This window comes from Neodiprion virginianus, chromosome 3 (genome assembly GCF_021901495.1).
Source record: "Neodiprion virginianus isolate iyNeoVirg1 chromosome 3, iyNeoVirg1.1, whole genome shotgun sequence".
Lineage (NCBI taxonomy): Eukaryota > Metazoa > Arthropoda > Insecta > Hymenoptera > Diprionidae > Neodiprion > Neodiprion virginianus.
This window is the reverse complement of record NC_060879.1, coordinates 22,152,498-22,177,480: the sequence shown is the minus strand read 5'-3', so window position 1 is coordinate 22,177,480 and position 24,983 is coordinate 22,152,498. Positions and strand designations below refer to the sequence as shown.

Genomic DNA, 24,983 nt, shown 5'->3' with positions numbered 1-24,983 from the left:
CCAAAACCGGTACAATGCCTCGCTAATGGTCAGCTGACATATTGGGCCAATGATCCGCCGACAGTGAGACTTTGCAATAGTCCATGTCTGGCACAACGTCCTGTCAAAGTTGGACCAGTGACGAAAGTCATCGATGTACCGATGGAAAACCCCAGCCCAACGGCGGCCCAGTATTGGTACTACCTTCTGCCAAAGGTAAGCAAGTCATTGGCTGGAATTTTGTTACCTGCAGTGTTGGGATTGAGTGCCGGTAATGCCCTGGGCCATGTGATAAATACGGTAATGTCATATTCCATTCACCATTGGTCCCGTGTTGGGCAATGGTCTGCTGAGCTTTGGCTTGATGTTTGGCAAACGTTCACGATGTCATTTGGTGAGTAGTGTTGTGCCGGTATATTTGGTAATTCGTAAGGATAGGTTGGACACCAAAATTTCTACACGGCCGTGATGCGAATTTTTCGTAACTACGTAGGTCACAACTAATCGTGATATAAGTGATTCGTGAAGGGCTGGCAAACATTTAATATTAACTGACTGATGAATGCTGCGAGTCGTCAAGACAGCGTAATTACATTCGCTACTTGACGCGAACAATTGCCATTCGTTACTATTGATCGACCCAAGAATATCTGCATATCTGATTTTGAAAATTCTTAAGTTATTACAAGTATAAAATTACACAAATAAATATTTGAGCTGATTCGTGGATGCAATTAAAAAAGATATTTTGTGTCACATCATGGCTAGACGTAATCATCGTGAAATTCGATAAAACTAAGAGGAAATGTTTGAAGTGGCTTATCAAACAAATCATTTAATATTATCAAAAATTAACGGAAATTATTATCAGCGGAATGTTTTCCGGTCATTTTCTATTATGTCAGGTTTCATCACTTACAATTGAGGCGTGAAATATGGAAAGAATGTTTTATGTATTTATTTATCTGTTTATTAATTTCACAACTCTCATGGTGTTTATCTGATAGCTTGTATGTTACATTTATTCCTTATTTCGTGTTTTCAATTACCTTGTCCGACTACAGTTGCAAGTTAATCTTGTTCCGATGACTACTTTCGACCATTTCTACTAATTTCTAATAAAACTGAAGTATGCTCCATTGTGCGTGAATAAATTTTCGTTTTGTCTCCCTTCAGAACATGTACCGATTAAAACTTGTCCCGTAACAACGTGATCGTACTTGAAAAAGCTGCTGCATTCGTCAAAGAAGTAAGTAAATAGAATGGAGTTTTATAATCACTGTCGATGCAACCATACGGCACTTGAGACATTAAACTGAGAATAATAGCGCGCTTGGGAAAATATGCAAGTAGCGTATCGTAATTTCCATTCAAACGCGGATATATCCAAGTATCGTATATTTACCGGCGTTAATATCCCGTCTCTCGTATATATATATATATTTTGGACAGACATTCGTATAATGACGTAAGCGATACGGCCCGGGGCAAACCGGGCATCGGGACATCCCGGATAAACCGACAGCTATAGTCCGAGTACCAACTGACCGCGAGAGTGACCAACGACGGAAGAAGAGACGGGGACGTGCAACTTCGGTCAGACGAGAATGGGACAGGCAGATAGGGACTAGGAATAGTTTAGTAGATTAGTACGGACGCGTTGGTTATCTTGTTTCTTCGGTCGATGTGGAATCTTCACTCCGATACCTCCTAGTCGCGCAACGTGAACTTCCGAGCTTTGCAACGTATTCACCTGGCGTTGGTTAAAGTCCTGTTGTCGTACTTACTGGCAGGAATACGATTCAAGTTCACACTACCCCGGGGAGTGAGGTCTTTCGAACAGTTTCATCAGGTACCGTAGTGTCGAAGTGTAGGTAGCTGCACTTGGCTTTCCACATGCGGTGGGATACTTGCATCTCTGTTATACTGGTCGCAGCAGCCATCGCCGAGACATTGTGCAGTGAGTACCACCTGTCGTTCATAGACTTTAAGGTCATCGAAGTGACGATCGTCTGGCGTAACGAATAACCCATACACGGACAATGATTCGTTGTCTTAACGTCACGACGTACATTGCGCAATACCAAAGTAAAAATACTCCATGGAGTTTCCTTGTTACATCGAAATCTTTCGTTCTTTTTTCCTGACGTGCCTATGCTCGCCTATGATTTGTCAGATGTTCGGTACCATGACGCTCGGCGTTTCTACATGTACCCTATTTTACAGTGTGCCCCTTTAATCACTCCAAAAATTTGTCCCAAAACCAAGGTAATACGTACGATTACACTGTGCGTATGCTGACAGTGAAGTCAACTCTTCGTGTACATCGAAGTGAAAGTGCAAATCGATAGAATCATATGTGTTGGTTCAATATCGTGCCTCGGTGTAACAGAGATTTTTACGTACAGGCTGCACGCCTTGACAGTGTTCATTAATTGCATTCTTCAATCGTTAGAGCGATGTTGCTCACATATATGCATAAAAGTTTCTAGTGAATCTTACAATACAATCGCTTGGTAATACAATATGTTGTTTGCCACACATTTCATAACAGTACCGCGAATAATCAACGCACACTACTTTCATTATTCGGTATAACTTGCTCCTTTGCTCGCGTGTTTCATGAAATCCGTAATTTTTTTTCCTACTTGACCGTAACAGGAATGTATTAGACGGATATTGTATACCTACACCATCCCAAATGTTTAATGGGCTGCGACTGTTTCCATCTTCAAACTGATTCGTTACCACGAAATGAAAACCTTTATGTCGCATGATTATGTCGAAGGAAAATTTATTCGTACTTCTTTGTCGTCTTTTTTCTCTGCTGCAAAGCAGCAAATTCATTTGCAAGACATATAGAAATACATTTCTCTTATCTGAAGCTCGTTACCGATATAATGAGTAAAAGCTGAGTATTGCACCATTCTATGCAAGAACTTCTTTCCGTTTAATTTCAATTATCATCTCTACCACAACGCACGTTGTATTTTCAATTAAATTCCGTCACTGTTTTTGAATCGATCAATACCGTGATACGTCTCAATTAACGAATAATTACTGGCAGTAAAAGGAATGAAATTAATTATAACGATGAAAGTTGAAGGCAAAAGAGTATTTAAAAAACTTGTCTGAAATTAAATTCTTTGCAAACAGTCCTTGTCGCATTTACAGTGCGGCACACTTTTTTTTTTTTTTTGTTCATGTTTTGTCATTATGTAATTTTTCTTTTCTTCTTCTATGTTTTTCGCCCATTAGGATCCGAGTTTTTTCCAGCTTAGCCGTCGATGATAAACAACGAGCTCTTTTGTAGAAAACGATCGATAAGTTTCAGTGCCGGCATTTGAGTATCAAATCTTCAACCTCAGCACAATATTATATTAATATAAAATCATATTATTCATTAATTAGTGAAAGCTAGTGAGGCACAGTAAATCAAGAAAATTACCAATCTAGTAACAAAGCTCGTACTCTGTAAAACTTCAATAGTTGCAGTAGCTAAATTTGTTTCCCGCACGTTTGTCATAATAATATGAGTGCCAACCTTAATCTGATATCAGCGGCATGTATATATACATTATATTATTTACGTAACGGAGTCGAATGTGTGATGTCAAAACTAGACGTGAAGTTTAGCATACTTATCTGCTGTATCTCTCGAAAACAGTTTCCAGTGACCCTGAAACGGTCGGGTCACGGAAACGCATACTTATATTCGATTCGTCAATATTTCGGAAGATTAGATTACCCCGAAGTGTGACGAGGTTTGATAAGTCGATCCACTTCCATACCAACATTCATTAATTTATTCACCCGTCTTTCTCGCATACGTTTCTTGTTATGTTCACCCAAAAACTTTTGATATCTCCAAAGGTTAATATTATAAGTAAAAATTGATCGCAATACGCCGAACAATAATATATATAATTTACAGATATGTTTCGAATATTTCTGCGAAGTAGATATATTATTATTCAGTCAAAATCGGGTCAGATATGTTAGTAATGAAATCTGTTACCGTTTTCCGAACTAACTGAAAATATTTATTTCCGCCCTTGCATTGAGTTATTTATTAGACCCTGTCATTTCCACCGTATTTATACAATTTAGAGTACATATTAGCGATCAAAATTTCTTTCACGATTCACGATTAGAGTCGGTCAATCTTAAACAAGGAGACAAATGACGGTCGATGAAATGTAGTTTGAATTGCCAAAAACAGCTGTATGATAATGTAACTTAAATTGCATAAATCCAGTCGAATTTACCCTGTGTAAAATTACCCCTGTAACATTTCCACGAAATACTCCCCTGTTGTGAAATATAACACGAGTCAAGTGTTTCGGTATCGGAATTGAAGTTGAAATCTCTACGCGTCCAAAAGCCAAAAGCGGCAAATGGCAAAAAATATCAACTCAGCCCTCCTTCAACCCACATGATTAGCTAATCGCTTATGGGAAGATACCCGAAAAAATATGGCAAGCTTGATTTAATTATTATTAATTATTGTTATTAAACAACCGCTTAGCAATAATTCCACTTTTTTTTTCAAACTAACAGGCTTGACTTTTTTGACCAACCAAACTTAAGCATAACATATTTTTATACGGTTTGGAACGTACAAAAAGACGAATAACTCGAAATTTCTAAAAACTTGTCCGCGATAGCAGAAACCATCATGATTTTGATACCTCAAGTGCTCAAATGAGACAATTTCAGCTAGGCGAAAAATATAAGAACAGTTGAGATTTCCAATACGCAATTTTTTTACATTAGAGACAGTTGTGAAAAAATGTTGAAAGCAACGTGTAAAGCATTGGCAAAAATGTGTAATTCATCGTAGTTATATTGGTAAGTAACAATTACGAACGTCGACAGCCTTCGGCCAGACATGCTCAACATACCTATAATATGCGAAACTGAAAAACAACAACCGTTTCCACTTTTTGTGTTCCTAACTGTGAAATACGAAATTTCTAGAATCTCGAAACGATGCTGATTTATTTTTTTTTAATATTAATAACCCACTGGAATGACATTAAGTTAATAAAATATTCCACTAGGATGTTCATCAGTCGTTGAACGAACTTTTTCTGTGTTGAAGAGTATTTACCCTCTAGCTATAAAATTATTTACGTAATTCAAAAATAATCGAAGAAAATGACGGGCCTTTTATTGCACAATAAATAAAACTTCGCATCGGTATAATTTCGCGTGTTTCAATACAATTAATTTGACCGTCTGCAGTCGGTAAGATATAACTGCGGTTTTTAAACAATTATTTGGTTAGGAAGCAACGAAGGTTGAAATACCTCTAAGACCGTGTAAGCACAATCGTGTTTTTAAATAAATATGAAAGCCTAGGGACAAAAAAAAACATAAATTATACAACAGGTGTGTTTTAACATTCCAAAAAATCAGCTGTCACCATTTATTCATCCACCATTCGTTATTCCTAATTGTTTTTCCGGTAGCGAGTTCCTGCTATTTATCGAAAAAAAACTGTGCAGAGAGGTCAACAGAAAAAAAAACATGTAGTAAATAATTGCGAAGTAAATCTGGTCTTGAGTATGTTGTACGTTCAAATTTACGTATTATGTTTTGTATCAAAACGTACGAAAATCGTGAATAAATATCCTCAAATTTTCATAGAATTTTCAGTTAATAGATGTATTTTATGTAACACTAGTATGATTTACGCATCATTGTTACCTGCGTTCCGTACGTAAAGTAATCATTTTAGAAACAGTACAAGAAGGAGAAACGGAGTACGTAAATGTTCCCCTTTACCTCCTAGTACTTAAAAGTGTTATTTTGTACACTCCGCCATAAAGAAAGAACTTGTAAACCCCACTTTTGCTACATAAAGTATTGTGTGCACCATGGAGACAGTCTTTTTCGCCTCGCATATTTGCGATATTAGTCTTCGACTTCCGCGAACACTGGCTATTTTTGCATGGCTAATTCCACAATGATTTCGCGGAAAACGACCCTGGGTTAAATTCATCTTTGGCTTATAGTTTCTTTTTAAGATCAAGGCGGCTAGTTGTTGCTTAAAGAATCTTCTTGCTTAAGCATTTGCAATAATGAAAAATAAAAATAAAAATTTAAAAGCAGTTTCAAGTTAATTCTGACCTCGGATTTCCATACACTTTACTAAATTCTCTCCAAACTGTTTAAGTCCAAAAGTATAAAGGTTACTGCTAACAACCCTACATCTATACATGCACGTATATTGTAGTGAATAAAAGTACTCTATCGAAGTGTATAAAAAGTTCATTAATGTACATAAATATATGTACATTCATAAGCTGTCTGTCATCACACGCGTGTGAGTCGACACAGAAGCCGGAACCTTGAATATGTAAGAATCGGCGCCTCGAGATCATAACAACCTGTACCGGTTTTACCTATAAAATTCCCAAGTGTTTTTTTTTTTCCACTCGGGCCCGAAGCAGCCTCTGAAGTACAGTTTTTATCGGTAAACGTTTCAGAGATACAAGTTCCTAGAGTTTTTCTGTTCTCTTCTCACAGATGACGTGGTGTCAGATCTACCCACCGAAACACGCGAGAAAAGACAGCTTTCTCTAGGATCTCTGACGCAAACGCTGGGAAGACCGAATCGCCCTAGCAGCAACAGCGACAGGGAATACAGCAGGACCAGAGAACCGTCGAACAATCGCGGTTACAGAAATGAACAAAATACTCCAGATCGCTACACGGAGGATCAGCCTTCAGGGCGGCAGATACTCGGCTTGCAAGCCCAACCGTTGATGGGCGGCCTTGGTGGATCCTCTGGTATAGCGTTGGGTGTCCAGGCGGGCGGACTTGGAGTTTCAACCGTCGTAGGTCTGGGTGGTGGACCCCAGAACTCTGCGTCAGATGGACTCTACAACACCAGGCCGAATTATCAGGAACGTCCGCAATCGAACGGAGTTCAGGGACCTCAAAGACCAGAACCCAATGGGCCTCAATACAGCGAAGGAAGGCCGCCAGGTTTCCAAGGACGGCCAGGCAACAATCCCCCAGGTCTCCAAGGACGACCAGGCAACAGTCCCCCAGGTCTCCAAGGGCGGCCAGGCAATAATCCCCCAGGTCACCAAGGTGGGAGGCCGCCGGGAAGGCCCGATGATAGACCGGGAAGACCCGATGACAGACCGGGAAGACCCGACCAAGGATTTGGACCACAAGACGGAGGACCTGGAGAACGACCCGGACCGTATAATGGAAGACCGGAGGAACCGAATGGCTTTCAAAATGTAAGACCCGGCAATGGAGGATCGGGAGGACGTCCTGGGGAACGGCCAGAGGATTCTCAGGGCTTTCAAAATGGAAGACCTGACCAGGTTGGAAAACTATCCGTGATTACTCTCGATTATAATATTCTTAAATTGAAGCTGAGAGATTGTCCAGATATGCTTTTCATGCTAACTTTTTAATTTTTGATCGTGTCTTTCAAAATTTTTAGAATTCACGATCTATTTCTCACGTAAATGGTTTCAAGTAAAACAACAAAACACACATGTCTCTTAGATCAGTCATCCAATACTTTGGCTTGACCAAATCGAGGGACATGGCTGTTTTGTTTTGAAATCTCTTCTACAAGCTGGAACCACAGTCAATAAATAAAAAAATACAAATAGTGGAAGAAGACGGTTTTCTTTTCGGTTCTATTGAAACAACTCCGAAACGAAAGCTTTGAGCATAAAGATGTATCGGTTATTTTTTGTTCGTCGTGAAATTTTCTAAATGATGAAGTTTTTTCCAAATTTGCAATTGTAAAGTTCAAGTTACAAAATGCAACAAAACAGCCCAAGAAATAGTCTTTTTCAATGGCTGTAAAACAATATTAAAATTCAATATATGGTTACGAAAATCGAGGATTGAGTGGTTCGTTCTATCCTGAATTTATACCCAACGCGCCGTTCTTTTTTTATGTTGTTTTTATTTATTGATTGAACGACGGCTTCAGTTTCTAGCAAGTCGCAGATATCAAAGTATACATTGTTTCGAAGAAATTTCAGAAAAAAAGCAGCCGTGTTTACCAATTTGGTCTAATCACTGTAAAGTCGACCTCAGTTTTGTCAAAAAAAATTTGGATTGAAATACAGAAATTTACAATTTATTATTCGGAGACAAGATTTAGTAGTAATAAAAGATTTCAAAATTTTCAAACGAACCTTTTTTCAACCAGGGTGGAGTTGAAACACAAGGACAAAGAGTACGACCTGGTGAAGCAACTCAAGGTTATCAAAACTACAGGCCTGACGTTGATTCACAAGGACAAGGTGGGCAACGTCCAGGGCAGCAGAATGAGAGACCTCAAAGCACTCAGTATGATTTTGAAAATAATAGACCGATAACTGCGAATAATGGTAACCAAAACTCAAGGCCGACACAAAACAACGCAGGGAGACCTGCAGGGAGTGCAAATGACTACCAAAGCAGTGGAAATAACGTTCAACAGTCAAATAACCAAAACCGTGACGAAGATGAAATCAACGGTTACAATGGCGTATCCGTCGCATCTCAACCGCTATCAAACCGAGGACAAGGGAATAAAAAATGTCGGCAAGTAGGAGGATCTGATAATCAAATGAAATCTGACAATGAATTTAAGGGGAAGGGCCCAATTCGCCTCATTTCGATTCGCCTCAGTCAGCCGATCTTGCGTAACAACACATTACGCACTATCTTATTACACAGAGTATTATTCGACTCAGGGATTATTCGAAATGACTTTTCTCATACGCGATTACTCTACTGGCAGTTGATTGCATGTATGTTATTAACGTTATTTGACAGTATCTGTGCGATGGTAAAGGTGTTGAAAAAAGAGTAATTTTCATTGTTGTGCCAGATAATTACAGTATTAGAGTGACCCGAGCAATGTCTTCCAGTAAGAAAGGAATCGGGTTTAACTCACCTTCTAGAACATTGGAAATTACATTTCGCGCCACGTTCTTGGATAATAAGGTAGTAGCTCTACTTTCCGCTAGCTATCAACTTTGAGTGTACGATGCGTTGTCGAGTTTAGCTTCAGAACACTTTTTGTCCACTGCGGCATAGCAAGTTTAGTGTATTTGCAGTGGTCGTTTTTGAACTTTTTAGAAGTCTCTTTTGAGAATCTCAAGATGGGCCACTCACGCAAGAGAGAGAGCTGAAGTTGCGCGAGGAAGGAAGTTCAGAACCTTTGGTCTGCGAAGTAAAAAAAAACTACGAAAGAAGCTGAATCGCCAGAGGATGCGCAATAGTCGTGATAGTAGCAACAAAACCTCGAGTCAAACGGGTAATGCTTTTTTCGACACCTGTACCCTTGCACGGATACCGGTAAATAACTTTCTACTTTTGACAAATCGAAGTAAAATACACATCCCACAGGACATAGGAAATGAAACCTACATGCAATCACGTCCCGGTAGAATAACGCCGTAACAAATATCACGCGTGTAGATTAATGTTGTGTGGAATCAGATCGTGAACAATGTGTAGTGTAGAAAATATCCATTAACCGTACCAACGATATTCATGTGGTGACGCATTAAATGTTTTGAAAGAATTCAGCATGTAATTTATTACAAATCACATAGGAAATTACAAGAGCAAAAATCATCAAATATACTAGATCAAAAAGTACAGTAACAAATCGTATATTCAAGTACACGGGATGAAGTAGAAATAAAAAAATAGGTATCCCCTTATTCTCCGCGAGGAATAACCCGTAAAGTAGGTGAAGGAAATAAAAATGGCGAGAGTATGAATATGCAAGTTTCACGTAGAATGCCTAATGAGAACTGCAGCAAAAATTTTTAAAGAATTCTTATGAAAATTATAAATAATGATTGCATAATCTGGCGGTTATTGCTTACAGTGGGAACCAGTACACGTGTCAGAACCGAGAGTGCGTCCCGAGGAACGCCCGATGCAATGGTATCAACGAGTGCCAAGATGGATCCGATGAAAATAACTGCCAAACAGGACAGTAAGTTTCTGAATTCTGAGCCACTTTCAATTTTAACAATATAATGAGGTAGCAAAGATCAAACAAATTCCCCATCAAACGGTAAACGAACATAACAAAACTGGCATAAAACGTTCATCAGCTTCATAGATGAGTCGCCTTCGAGTCTCGCAACGACGAATCGCCGCAAAGTATCCTTAGACCAGTAAACGCTGATCAAAAATCATTTTTGAGTTGCTATCAAGGTTGCTATCAGGCATGAAATTTTCTGCGGTGTAGCTTCCTGACAATGAGTTTTGACTACCCATTTTTGGATTTATAGGAATCGTCCAAGCCAGGATTCGTCTAGCGATTACACCACAGCGGCACCAATCACTCCGACATCCGGTAGTACCACGGGTGGGTGTATTCTGCCGGAACAACCGACGGGAGGACGCTATGAGCTCGACTCATGCAAGAGACCATGTGTGCCAACCACAGGATCCAGAGTTCCCCTCAGCAGCTTCCTAACCTACATGTGTAACGAGGGCTACACTCTGAAGGGAAACAACGTTTCTTTTTGTCATAACAACACGTGGTACCTGCCCCCAACTTGCGTCAGTGAGTTTACACGATCACATGTACGATATTGTGCAAACGTGATCGGAGACTTTATCTTAAGGGAATGCTATAGTTAATCATTACCGACTGAGAATTGCCTGAAAAATGATGAATCGCGATCACGGTTTCGCATTTTTCGCGTTGTATCTCCTTTTTTTTATAAAATCATATAATGTATTGGTTTGATTTTGTTCAGAATTATGCGTAGAGTCTGGCTGATATTCCTTTTTGACGTGCGTGATCCGTGGACTTGGATGTTGAGAGATATCTAATTGTAAGTCCACGTTGAAATCGAGTATAGCATCCCCTTAAGGAGGTTGATCGGACAACAATCTATCCTTTTTATTCACTTTATTCCGAGATACTCGTACGTTCAGTGCTTATCAAATTATTATAACACGTTAGCTACAAGAGTGTCTGAAAATACAAAAGTAGAAAACACGGGAATCATGAAAAAAGACTTAGATATCGATGCCTCGTTATAAATGGCTTCGAAAATCATAGAAATATAATAGAATCGTCCCTATTTTTCACGAATTAACCAATAGACTTTTTTTAACATGTTGGATTTCATATTAACATTGCGCCGATATCAATTGTGAACAACAAATGGCATTATTAAATTGAATACGGGAAAAATCTGTTTCAGTGACTTTGTAGAAAATAGCCCGAGTAAAATAAACCACCGTCAAGTCACATCTAACGAATCTACTAGCTTTCTAACAATTTTGAAAGCTCTTGTTTGAAATTTTAGTATTTTTTATTTTTGCATTTTTGAAGAGAATCTTCGTAGTTTACGGATATAATAACTTCCTAAGTACCGTAAAATAAAACGATATCAAGCTTTGGCCAACCAACCTCCTCAACGGTCGATTAATTTCTCATAATCTAATACTAATTACATGAATCCTTATCTTTGTTTTTGAGCCCTAGCTCTACCTACAAGCAGTTATATTCTTACATGAATTCTTCAGGACTTGACATCTCCTGATTTATATGCAACAATACTGAGATACCTAAATACTCCCACTTTTCTTCATATGTTTGCATTGATAGAAATGAAATTTCGAAGTAGACTGAATGAATTTTTGTCGTTCCATAGGGCAGTATTTGCTATTCATTGTCAGATAAATCCTCAATTGCAACATACGTATTAATTTGGCTGTACTATTATATTAATCAATTGATTTTCAACTCACTAAACTCTTTGAGGAACTGTTTTTTTGCCGCTCATTGTCGTGCAAACTGCGTCATTTAGTAAACGCTTTTTGAAGATAAATAAGTCATACGCGGCTAGGATTAGATGCCGGAATAAATCAAGAACAAAGTTTGTCGCTACCCTTTCAGCAATTTTCTAGCGTATATCAACACGGAGATATATGTCCGCATTTAATCTTGTGTTTAACGAATTTGAGATACGTTATTACATTGTATCGATCTGTGTCAGAAAATCACTGCTAACGAAAACTATAGCCTTTCAAACATGAAACCAAAGATATCTCATAGACTTCTTTAACCCATGCAGTAATGAATAACATTTAAACCATACCAGAAAATGTTAGATTTACCGTATTTTAAGCCTCTTTCAATTAAAACTGACAGACGTACCTTCGGAATTTGACAAGTCTATTCAACTTTACGTACGTAAGTACGATGTTGTCTGGTTAAATATTCACATTTCTTTTCGATGAAAGCATTACATCGCCATAAATAGAGAATCAAAAAATACAGATGTGCGTATATTCAAAATGCTTCAGAAACTTGCTCACCACTGAAATCGAACAGCGTCGACATTATCTGCAAGCTTAACGGTGCGATCGTTTCCTGCGAATCCAACATCTCGCCGGGGACCAAGGCCACATTAAACTGCAAGCATTCCTACAAACTTCCACTTGCTGATGATCCTGTGTACAGGGATCTAACATGCCTTGAAGAAGGAATCTGGGACCGTACCCTGTTTCGCTGTCTTCCTGGTAAAATAGCAGTTTTCTGGATCTTGATATGCTCCTGGAATAAATTAAGTTAAATCAGAATGGGCCGAAAACATTTTTCGATAATAAAACGACGTTTTTTTGACTAACAAAACATTATCTGTCTACTCTTTTGACGTATATTTTGCGTAAAAAAGTTGCTGTAGATTCAAAAATTATAGAGTCAAAAAACTAACAGGCGTTGACAGTGTCATATCATACGAAAAAAAAAATCACTTCTAGTAAAATAATATACATCGAAACGAACCGATACATTTTAGAATTTTTTTTTCTTACATTTTATCTATTTCAAACTGATATTATCATTACACTTGATAATACTAGTCAAATAAAAAAGTCATGCAAGTATTGTTGACCGTTGGATTGTATATTCTGGGATATATGAGTTCTCAGTTAAGCAGTTGAAATTTTTTTTTGTTTTTTGAATTCTTTCTTATTACGACGTGTCATTGCCAGTCTAACACAGTTAGCCATTCGTCATTGTCAAGTCTATAATTTTTTTTAAAATCACGGACATTAAACTTATTCAAGATTTAATACCAATGTGTATTTACATGATAACGGGAGGAAAATTACCATTGCTCACAAGAGTCAGTCACTTCTCGCATCAAAGGTGTTGTTGGGTGAACACATCGTAAAGAAGTGACAGGTATGAAATGGAATTTAGAGACTAACGACCAATGTCAGAGAGTGATTTGAAACTGGCGATTACACACTAGTCTCAAAACTTGATGGTTTCCATCCTTACTCGAAAAGCCTTTTTGGTTGTAAAAAAAAAACCGCTCCGAGTCGGAATTGATTACTAAGTAATAAGTTTAATGTGATGATTAAGGTTTTAAGAAAAATTATAGATAAGATGATGGTTAGCCGTGCCTAGCCGAAACATCATTATACCGAAGGAAGTTTTGAAAAACACGATTGACCGCGCATCTCTAAACTCACACGTCTCACAATCAGCATACAACATATTTTCAAATTAATGATATACGTATATTTTCACAGACTTGTACCAAATTTATCAACCCTTCAAAATCATATTCAACAGAACAACTGTAAAATAAGATCCCGTTAAGATATGTTAAAATGTGTATTTCGTTGGGATTTGAGAAATTACATTGCAAGTGAAAGTTTCGCAACACAGGCTAATATTTGTGTGTTTTAGAATGCGGAACAGCGGTGGCACACGGAAATACTCTGATTGTCAACGGTTTTACGGCGAAACTTGGCGTTTTTCCTTGGCACGTTGGCATTTATCAGAGAAATTCGGCTGGCTCTTTCATGCAAATATGCGCCGGAACATTGATCAGCCCTGTCCTCGTCGTATCCGGTACGTAACCAATTTCTTCGCCGATTTACCAATTTATATGTAAAATTTTCAGACTTTAATTAATAATATTTCAACACGCTGGAAGAATCTATCGCGGGAATTAGTATAAGAATAAATAGCAGAATTACAGTCGGATAAAAATAATTTACGTGACATTCTATGAAAATACGGAAAAATCTTTATTCGTTTATTTATTTTTTTTTTTTTTTTGCGAATATTTCACAGAAAACGATGAAATTATCTATAACAAAAAAAATCAACTACCAAAAAAAATTAAAATATAAATCCGTGAATTTTCGTAATCGAAACTGAACTTCTACAGAAGTTATGATTGCCGACAGTTCTCTGCGTCAAAAATAAAATAAAAACTTAATCTGCCACAGGAATCAAAATAAAATTCCGCGAACTCGTTTAAAATTGTACTAATTTATACGACGATATTTACAATTAAATAGAAACGGTTATAGATGCATGTAGATAACTGCGGAAAATTGTGAGTTCTAACAATAATTGAGGAAATCTACAACTCGGAAACGAACCAATTTTTTTACCAGATTTCACGAAAAAATATTAATTCCTAAAAGTGATATGACTCTATTGGATTACTAATACGTACGATAAAGTGCGAAATACTATTCTTGACCCACCGCTAGATTTCGCATCTCTTTCACAACTAAAGCTTACTGACGAGTCGTTAAGTATGTAGCCGATGATGATTTCAAGACTCATTTTACCTTCTAATCATGATCGCAGTAGATTTATATTATTTTTTGGTGTATTTTCGAACTCACCTTATCTCGATAAGTGAGTTTAATGCAAAAAAAACAAAAAAAAAAAAAGAAAACATTAGTCATTTCTGCATACCAGGAATTCCAAGATATTGTAAATGTTGAGTGCATTGTAACAATTAATGTACGTAGAATGATCGCTAAAAAGCAAGCCATTCTACAATTATTTATAAAAAACCGTTCGATCAAAGAAAAATCTTTTTAAAAAACCATTATAGTATTCCAAATGCTGTAAAGAAATACAGTAAAATAATATAAATAAATTTTTGTAGAAAATCATATAAATTTTTTCGACGACAACTCAACTTACAATATCATTCCTAGTCACACGATAAGCGATAGTTTCAGTTGAACTACATGCTTTGTACTGATAAAATTTTTTCTTCATAATTCTCTACTCGTTGCCCGTTCACAGCTGCGCATTGTTTTTACGACGATACTATCAACGAAGTGGAAGATGCGAGCAATTACGCGGTGGCTGCGGGTAAACATTACCGATCTTACAACGCGCGAGAAAAGTACGTCCAGAAGTCTATGGTCAAGAAGATTGACGTTGCTACGAGGTATTACGGAGCCAGCGGGAATTTTGCTGAAGACATTGCTTTGGTGCATCTGGAGACCACGTTTAATTTGTCGACATTGGTCCGTCCGATTTGCATGGATTGGGACAACAGATACGAGAGAGAACAGCTCCAGAATGGGAAAACTGGAAAGGTATGCGAACTCTGACGATTCGACCCCATCAGCTGAATCAAAAGTTGGAAAAAGAGAAACAACGGTTTAAAAATTTTCCAGTCAATTTGTTTGCGCCAACAATAGTGAACGCGAATAAAATAAGATCCCGAATATGAAGCAGAAACGATCCTAAGCAAACTCAAATATCGCAGGCAAAAAGTCAACGATTTGAGACAAGTTTTTACAATGCTGTTTCTCATGTGTTAAATTGTCGATGAACTTTATTAAACTATGAGTTTTCTCTTCTAAACAGGCTGTGGGCTGGGGCAAAACCGAGGCAGGGGTTCCTAGCGAAGAGCTTCAGGAGATAAACTTGCCCTTCATCCCGTACCAGGAATGTGTGTCCGCAGTTCCAGAAGAATTCAAGGGTTATGTCACAGCCGATAAATTTTGTGCTGGTTACTTGAACGGTACGTATGTGCACAATATATTGTGTACACGCATGCAAACTTCCTGTGAACTTGTCGGATTGTTCGTAATATCTGGAAATCAATCGTAATCCATTCTGATAGATTCGAAATTGAGCCAATTTTGATTGTGTTAGTCGTCAGACGATAAGAAAAATGTATTTTCCACGAGAAATCGATAGGATGTTAACTATTGGGCCGGTAACTCAGGCAGAGTTACAGTTGTTCTAATTTCTGATCATGTACTAATTCCATTACGATAAATGGTATTATTCAAGATGGGATGTCCATTGACGAAAAGGAAAAAATCGGGAATTTTTTTCCCCCTATTGTTAATAAGTTTTCTTGTTCGGTTCATATTCAGAGAAATAAATTTCGAGGAAAAGATGGTCTGTCATGTTTTCTTACTGTTTCTACAGAAATTCTACTAAAAAACTTTTATAGCCTGCCAACGTTTTTTCCAAAATCCAAAATTTGCCAAAAATTCACGGAGGCTCTTGATAATGCATTAAAAATTCGGTTACCTTAACCTCACCACCTTTATCCAAAATAACTTGAGTAACATCGTGGAATGCATTTTTCTAAGCCCTATAACGGTGCAAATACTGCCGTTGAATTTTTATCAAACTTCTTACACACTTATGTACATTTTATTTGATCCTAACTACAAAATAAAAACTACTTTATTCCGTTAAATATCATCTCAATTTCGAAATACAAATGTAATTTGCATTCCGTTGCGTTTCAATTACAAAATTATAGAAATGCAATTCGGTTTCTATTTTATCATATCAACATAGAAAATACAAATTTCATTTGTATTTCACGCATCTCCAATTACGAATTACAAATGATGAACTTAATATGTATTTCATTGCCGTTTCAATTACAAAGTGTATATATTATTTAGAATTCCAAATTGACTAATTACAATTTCACCCGTTACCGCTACTTCTTTTCATAAATGGTAATTTTTTATTTTTTATTTTACAGGATCGAGTCTTTGCGAGGGCGACAGTGGCGGTGGATTATGTTTCCAACTTGATGGTCTCTGGTACCTTCGTGGTATCGTTAGCGTCAGTCCCGTGTCCGAAAACACGTGTGACAACCATTATTACACAGCGTTTACGAATGTCGGACGTTTCCGGGAATGGATACGTGCTGCCTATATTAGTGCAGTATGAATGTAACCATACAATTAGCATGATTTCGCACGATCTATTAGCCTTTTATCCATCCACGGTATATTCAACCCAGGATTACACGTCACTGCAGGAATCGATTGATTAGAAACAATTACTCAATGTTTACTATACAACCACGGAGTAAAGGGTCGTTCAATTATCTCTACGTAACTGCAACGACTTTCTAAACCAATTTAACCACCTCCTGGATGTCGCAAAAATCACTTTTCAACAATTGAATCTTACCCCAATTATACGATATTTTGGCAATAATGTTTTGCTATTGTATAGCCTGAATTATTTTACACTCTGACGCATATATATCCAGCTATGTTTCATTTCAAATAAATTTACCGTTTAATTGTAACATCACTCGACCACGGATTGGAGTCGCTCTATACATGCACGTGTATATATATGGGAGAGTTCACGTCAAATCGAACGAAAAAACGAGATTTTTTCCCTAACCACTTTTGATGTTTTCGCCATTTTACTCACTTGAAGTTTGCAGATTTTCCTGATCAAACATTTTCTTACCACAGCTAGTCGAAAAATTGTCTTTTGACGATTTCTTATTTTTTCAAGTTAACATAGCTTAAAATTCAGATAACATATGAAAATTCCTACACAAAAGTTTCGGATCTTTGTATGAAATTTAAAAAAAAAAATTTGGGCGATTTTTCGTGCCTCGTTAAAGTATACTTTTAATGAAAAATCCACGAAAATCGTAACAAAATAGTGCCCGGCTCAAGTTGGCTGAAATTTTTACACAGCATGTCTTTTTCAATACCAGAGATTGTCTGTAAGTTTCGTAGTGGGCGGAAAAGTAGTTCAAAAGTTACTTACAAGTAACAGTTTACATGGAACTGTGAAGTTTGTCATTCATACGTACTGTAATGTAGCGGTATGAACGGTAAAAGTTATACAGTCGGTATTACGATACGCAACACATCGTTGAATTTTTACCTTGGATGAATACTCTTCAAAAATATTCTCCGGCCTCACGTATCGTGTCAGGAATCGTAATAAATGACGGACTGAAGTATGCTCCTCAAGAAAAAATCGTCAACTGTTATAAACAACACGCGTAACAATTGAAGATCACGCTCGAGTGCGCAGCAGCGCCACGCGCAGGGTAAGCAAATAACTTGCCGCGCCGCGAAGTTTGAACCGAATTCTTGCCACTTGGTGAATATTCGTTGATATATCTTCTGAACCACTGAACCGCCCACTGTGAAATTTTCAGCCAACCTTTCGCATCGAAGAAGGCATGTTGTGTATAAATTGAGGCCCATTTGATTACGGCACTTTTCACTTACGAATTATTTGCACGCATTTTGTAACAAAACTACACGGAAACGGGGTATGAAAAATCCGAAAAAAATACTCTCGAGAAGTTCACAAGAGAACCTGAAATTTTTGTCAAGGAACTTTTTTCATATGTTATCCAGGAAAAATCAAAACATTGTTGAAAACAATTTATTGGATGAGTTGTGAATAAATCATGTGTCGAAAAAATTTGAAAAAATTCAAAGTTCATCCTTTCAATATGTACTTTGATTGTGTGAAAGGGCAATCAGATTAAAAGGGGTCAGAGAAACCGAACGTTCGGTTTGACACGGAATACGCCATATATATGTGTAACAGGGTGCACCAAAAGTACTAGAACTCCTGACTAATTTTTGAAAAGGTGTAGATATCGAAATGAAATTTAGATAAAACGTATCGGATCCAAAAATGAACATTTTAGAAGGGTGTGCAATTCCTCCACACACTTAGGGGGATGGATGAGTGGAATAGAGTGAAAATTTTCAGTAGGGGATTGACTGCATCAATTAGGCTGAAATTTGGTGAAGACACGCTGTTCGAAAAGATCTTTTAAACTAATCATCATTTGTCCCTGAGTAGTTCAAGATTTTCATCTCACCTTCCACATCCATCCCCCCTGGATGTGGAGCGAATTACCCATCCTTCTAAATCGTACCTATTTAGTCCCATACATTAGATCCTCCACATATTATTTCGATAAATGCATCCGTTTGAACGATAGTCAGGGATCCCAGTACTTTGGCCTGTACATGTTATTTACCAAATACATTGCAAATGATCATAATTGTAGTTACACGTTCATTCCTATTCAAGTGCGTATACTCTACTTTAAAATGCGATTCCTCCTGAATCTAATATAGGTACAAAACACGAGCAAAAATCAACGAACCGTGTATATAACTTATAATGTTTTCAATCACATGTATTTGTAAATAAATAATAATGTATGAAAATTTTAAGAGCTTGAATATATAAAAAATTTTGCTCCAAAGTACATACTTTAAGTTATCGCATTGTATTCTGACGTTCCACTCAATCGATTTCCCTAGAATTTTGAAGTATCCCCATTTGTTAACAAGCGGACTTGGGCTGACCATGAGGCAGCTTTTGAACTTCTTGTTTTCAAATTCGTTTCGAGCTGAAATAATAACGATGATGATGATGATGACGATGACGATGATAATGCTTACTGTCATCTTTGCTGCTGCGATAACTGCGGCCAAGGTGAGCGGGTTCAAGCTCAAGAACCGAAGAGAAGCAACTCACCGCCGAACGGACTCAAAGTCCGGATTTACCATCAGATTACCAAAGAAGGATTTACCATCAAATCGGGCGTAAATTATAAAGTCATGTAAATTCAATGCAAGGTACGGACGAAAAACGGTTAAGAAATAAATCGAATCGATCAATTTATTTGCTTTACATATATCTGTATCAATTATTAGAAGCACCGTTTGGAACGAGCAAAAGTATATTACCTTTCGAGACGCAAAATATGCAGCAAATTTAAAAAAAAATGCTTAAAGCTGTACAATTTCTACATCGGATTCGTGTTGAGGGCCGACTAAAAATAAAATTGGTCCACGTTCAAAATCGACTTATGCCTACAAATATGTTCACAGAATTGCAGTATTGTCATGGTAGTTCGTATTTCATCTTCGACAGCTTGGTTGTTTCCAATCTTAGACAGTTATTAATTCCGTCTGATTATTTTTAGTGATCAGCTGCAAAAGGCTTCCATTTGACGGTCTGTCCTGATTTTGACCCCATTTGAAAAATAGCCTGTAATGGAAATAACCAGTTCGTAGAGATGATCAGAGAGGTATCGTGCTGAAATTATTTACAAGGCACAGGTGTAAACAAAACTGCTACATATTGTCCAATTGTCTTAAACATGCAATTACCAGGTGAATTATGAAACATTGGATAATGAACACAAAATATTATTATTGGGTAGTGCAGCGTAAATTTAGCAGAATAACATCTATGATGATTTCTCAAGTTTACGATACATAAGAAAGATTGTTGGATTTCAGGTAACAAAAATTATACTGCTTCATCCGGGAACAACAAACTCCATCACTAGAATTTCGAATTCGAAAGATATCATTTTTCCGAAAATTTGGCTTTAATTCTCACCCTGCTACAAATTCCAATGGCGTCCACGTTGACGTATCAGCATCTGGCATCCACTTCCTGTTCATAGGAGTATCTAGTGTGACGGGTAAAATTGTGGCAACAAGAGAATCCTTAGGAAGACCGCTTCCTTCATTAGCCAATGACTTTGTCAATTGGTGAACAGCCGCCTTGGCCATTCCGTACCCAATCATACCTGAGAAGAGCAGCAATAAAAAAATATTCTCGTCACAAAAGCGTGGAATCTATGAATTTATACAATAAAAGTTTTCAAGATTCATTTGAGGTTGATGAAGGTGATTTTACTTGGAACAACTCTACAGTACGACAAAAAAAACAAGTCGAAAAAATTTCTGTCGTGATACTTTTCGTCAAATAGGAAAAATTATTGGTTGGCCGGTATAGTGACAAAAACGAAAAGTATAAAAAAGTGTGAAAAAAAATGGAATAAACTTTTATAAGCTTCAGAGATCATTGCGGAAGTTTGTCCATCTGAGGATTCATCTGAGTATATTTGCCACTAATTGTACATTTTCAATTAAAATGATGGCCCAGTTTTTCTCATGATGAAAGCATATTTTATCACTAAAAATGAAAAGTATTAATTTAAAATCTTTCTTCCGATAGGCTTCTGCGACACTCTAGGAGTATGTTTCATCCGTGCATGAATATTTCTTTTTACATTAAAAAATTAAAGAATATGGACTTAATAGCTTAAGGTATCGTATCGATGTATAAAAGTAGGTGTAGTACCGGAAAAAAATCTATCGTTATCGGCTGTAAAGTTTTTAGAAAGGATTTCTGAAAATCACAAACCAGGTGTTCCCTCAATTGCAGGCTTGGCACCAGTCAGTGTTAGGAAACCTCCCTGTTTCAAATGGTGGGCAGCAATACTAGAGGCAATTACTGAACTCCAGACGCTTTGCTTCCACATCAGATCACTATTTTTGACATAATCTTTGCTTGCTGCATTACCACCGGCCCAGCCACCTGCCACGCAAATAACACCGTCCAGCTTCTCCCCTTTCAGAACTTCTTTAATTTGCGACAAGATCTGGTTTTCCTGAAAATAAATGTTCAAAGATGAATAGGCTGTTCTGCCTGAATACAAAGTTAAGAATAGAGAAAAACTCGTTTAAGGAATTTCCATTGGTGTTATTTTTGCCAATTAATGAACACACGTGAAAAAACATCCTTACTGTAATAGAGTGGTTATAAGCAAATTCGAATGACACAAGCTAACGATAAGATATCAACGATTTGAGACGAGATTTTATAATTAGAACGTTCAAAATTCTCAAACTCTGATATTTTTCACCTGAATTCAATATTTTTTGGCTTATTCTATGCAACATTACGATTTCCAGGGACCATTTGAAAAGATATTTACAAATTGTTATCCCAAAAGTGGGTAAAAATAGATTTGTGTAAATACGATACAATACATGTTTGTAATCTAAGATTTCTTGGACGTTTTTAGACAATATGTGAGGGTCTGATCAGAAAAGAAAATGTGCCCAAAACATTAGAATTGGATCTAAAGTATCAGAATCTAATCATTTGTCCTATTCATTAAATCTAATTCCAAATAGTGGTGAACAAGAATTAGGTGATTATCTGTTTGAGTACCTGTTCTTCCCATGTTGCATTGGATGGGACGATAACGTTGACGTCTGCGAGGTCATTCTCTCTCATGTCGATGGACCCAACCCACTAAAACAACAATTCGAAATTGATACGAAAAGTATATGTTGGTTATAAAATGATAAACAAACAATCGTAGAACTATTGAGATGTCACAATTTCAACATATTTTGTTTTAGTTGCATAATTAATTAATTAACTTTATTGACTATCAAGTTTTTTCTTCCGAAAATGGCATCAAATCGGATAACCTTTGGCTCTGCTTTTATCACAGTATGTCAACATTTCTAACGTACTCGTATAGCCTGTTTGCTGTTGGATTGCTGATGAAACAGTAGCAAAATATCAATTCCACCGTTTTAAAACATTAGTTTTCAATGTTGGATGATGACGACTTACCAAGTATTTAAGAGAATTACATTTTTGTATCTGATTAGCACCTATAGTATTTTCTTAATTTTTCACTATTCTGTGTTTAGAAAATTTGGGCAGTTATTACAATATGTAAGTTCAAAGATGGTTGAAATAAGTTTTCAACAGGCGCAGTGAAACCAATTTTCGTCCTGCGATCTCTCAGGAACCAAAGAGGATAGGATAAATGAACGGATTTTATGATTTTCATCTTAATCGATGCGGTTCTCCGTAACCAACTAGATGTTGTTAGATTTCAATCGAAATCTGTACTGTTTGTCGATAATTTCGAGCAAACTACTGAAAAGATATCGTAATCCGAGCTTGACTGAAAAAATTTATCATCGGACGTTTGTAGATTTTTTTAACCGCATTCTAGAGAAAACAATTTCAATTGTTTCCTAAAAATTTCCAATTTTTCGCAGAAATCCATACCAGTTTACCATAATACGAAACAGTGCAGAAACACGTGCAGAACTCTGATTTTTCTGGTTCACGATGCAAACTGAAGTTGTGAAAGATATTCTTACAATTAGTAACAATCTGAGTGAAAACTGGTCAGATAACTTGATCAGATTCTACGGGTTATCCGGCATATCGCTAATCGTCTACGTCCTTATTTAATTGCAACTCTAAATATGCTTGTTAGATCCGTTTGCCCATACGGTTTTTGGCCTCTGGAGGTGGTTTCTTTTTCCAAGAGAATTGTTTTCTTTCGCGCCGCTTTGTGGCATAAGCTTAGTATAAATAAGCACAATCAAGTTGTTTTCTCAAAAACGAAATGGCCACGCTAAGTGCTGGAAAATACGAAATGTTTCGATCTTCGGTTAGAGCTTTGTACTCGGTATTCCAATTTTGGATCTCACCGCGGCCGACGCATCCACCTACGCCGGTCATATTGATAATCGATTGATTGGCCTTCGGGCCGGCTAAAGTCTTTGACGTCTTTCCCATCCCAATGAAACATGATACAATACACCAGTTACCTGACCACTTGTGCTATTTATGCAACTTTCCATAATAATAACACTTGCTTAGTCGACAAAACACAATTTTACGCACTGTGTCAATGAGTGTAAGTTACCTAATCCAAATTTTACGCGCTGTCAATAGCACAGTAACTGAAAAATTGGTGAAAGGATTTTTTTTATATGACTTCTAGTAAGGATTTTCAAAATTTCACCGAAGTCGCCCCTTATTCACATTTTCCTTCATAGGAGTTGGAAAAAATAACGTATGTCACACGTGCAGATGGTGGATATCTGACTCATGTGTACAGCGTTCGCCTTGGCTCATCTTGCAGTACTCGTATTCGTGTGATTACGCTGCAGCTTCACACGAATCGGAAATCACCCACTTTCCGCACTTGTAACACAATATACTATTTCTTATTGTTTGAATATATACGCCTGATATGTTTAAGGTTACTTAAGCCAAAACTCGATACTTTTTATCAATTTTATTCCGAAATAATTGTACATTGAGTATTTATCAAATTACTATACACTACTGCACGTCAACTTAAAACACACCGCCAGAATCAGAGGGTTTGTGAAAGGTAATGTATACAGAAGAATCTACTTTGATGAATTTAGAATTATTTGAGCAGATACAAATTAAGATGTCTGCGAATGCTGAAAATGTTTTTAACGGCAGAAGGACTTATTTTCGTGCAGAACACACGTATTAAGTTCATTCTTTATAGGGAAATCGACAAATCTGAGGGTGTATTGGAATTAATGATCGGCAATGTATTCGTAAGGTCTCTCTAACAATTCACAATATTAGAATTGTAAGCAAATGCGTGTCGTTAGATATCCATACTGCGTTTCAAAGTACTTCAAAAAGGTTCAAAATCTAGTAGATTAGAACGATCTTACTCCAGGGTAATTCATTTTAATCAGAAAGACTTTTCTTTCATCATGTTGGCATCAATATCTTATTTCAATACGTAGCACCGATATTGATTATGATAAAAAAATGTCGTTATGAATTTGACTACCGACAAAAATCAATGTTGCGATCTTCAGTATCATAAGCTTTCCGTATAATCTAGAACTTTCTGACCACAGGCTAGATTCCATGACTTTCTCTGACTTTCACTTTATCTAGCAAAATTATCCGATATTTTCAAATCTCACCAGTTTTCGATTTATTGCTTGCGTTAACGTTTCTCCACACAATTTCGGACGTTGCAAATATATCAGAACTTCATGTCATATCGAATATTTTCGTACTTTGCCGAATGTGCAATGGAAAAGTACTCCTGTTCAACTCAAGTTATTTCTTTACATAATAAATTTTTGCCGAGCCGTTTACCCATGTAGAGAAGTGCATGAAACATCATATTCACGAAGTATTTTTCAGCATTAATCGATAAAATAGACAGTCTGAACTCTTTCATTGCTTTGTACTGTCATAATATATTGAAATCTAGTAAAAAAAGTTGATAGAAGCAGTAGTTCAAATGGAGAGTCTAGTATAAGTTGAA

At 37.0% G+C, this 24,983-nt stretch overlaps 2 protein-coding genes across 4 annotated transcripts in view; one reads left to right on the top strand and one right to left on the bottom strand.

Moving 5' to 3' along the window:
* The first annotated feature begins 1,492 nt into the window (after positions 1 to 1,492).
* LOC124300795 (modular serine protease-like) lies at positions 1,493 to 20,065 on the top strand. 2 transcript variants are annotated; one of them, XM_046755185.1, is made up of 14 exons: positions 1,494 to 1,939; positions 6,514 to 6,642; positions 6,688 to 6,837; positions 6,916 to 7,236; positions 7,309 to 7,340; positions 8,174 to 8,179; positions 8,249 to 8,550; positions 9,851 to 9,961; positions 10,263 to 10,540; positions 12,298 to 12,513; positions 13,694 to 13,858; positions 15,062 to 15,360; positions 15,635 to 15,791; positions 16,782 to 20,065. In XM_046755185.1, exons 1-14 carry the CDS (start codon positions 1,876 to 1,878, stop codon positions 16,970 to 16,972), a joined length of 2,421 nt encoding a protein of 806 aa, XP_046611141.1. In that variant the 5' UTR covers positions 1,494 to 1,875; the 3' UTR covers positions 16,973 to 20,065. The 2 variants fall into 2 exon arrangements, with proteins under 2 accessions (XP_046611140.1, XP_046611141.1); XM_046755184.1 differs by having other exon boundaries at positions 1,493 to 1,939; positions 6,514 to 6,837.
* The window catches only part of LOC124300802 (dihydropteridine reductase), an 11,273-nt gene continuing 4,056 nt past the window's right edge, over positions 17,767 to 24,983 (bottom strand). For both annotated transcript variants that reach the window (XM_046755193.1, XM_046755192.1), the window contains exons 2-5: positions 22,067 to 22,150; positions 21,254 to 21,500; positions 20,441 to 20,633; positions 17,767 to 20,083 (exon numbers count right to left, since the gene is read on the bottom strand). In XM_046755193.1, the coding sequence (XP_046611149.1) occupies positions 19,984 to 20,083; positions 20,441 to 20,633; positions 21,254 to 21,500; positions 22,067 to 22,132 (606 nt within the window). In that variant the 5' untranslated portion in view covers positions 22,133 to 22,150 and the 3' untranslated portion in view covers positions 17,767 to 19,983. The remainder of the gene's footprint in view (positions 20,084 to 20,440; positions 20,634 to 21,253; positions 21,501 to 22,066; positions 22,151 to 24,983) is intronic.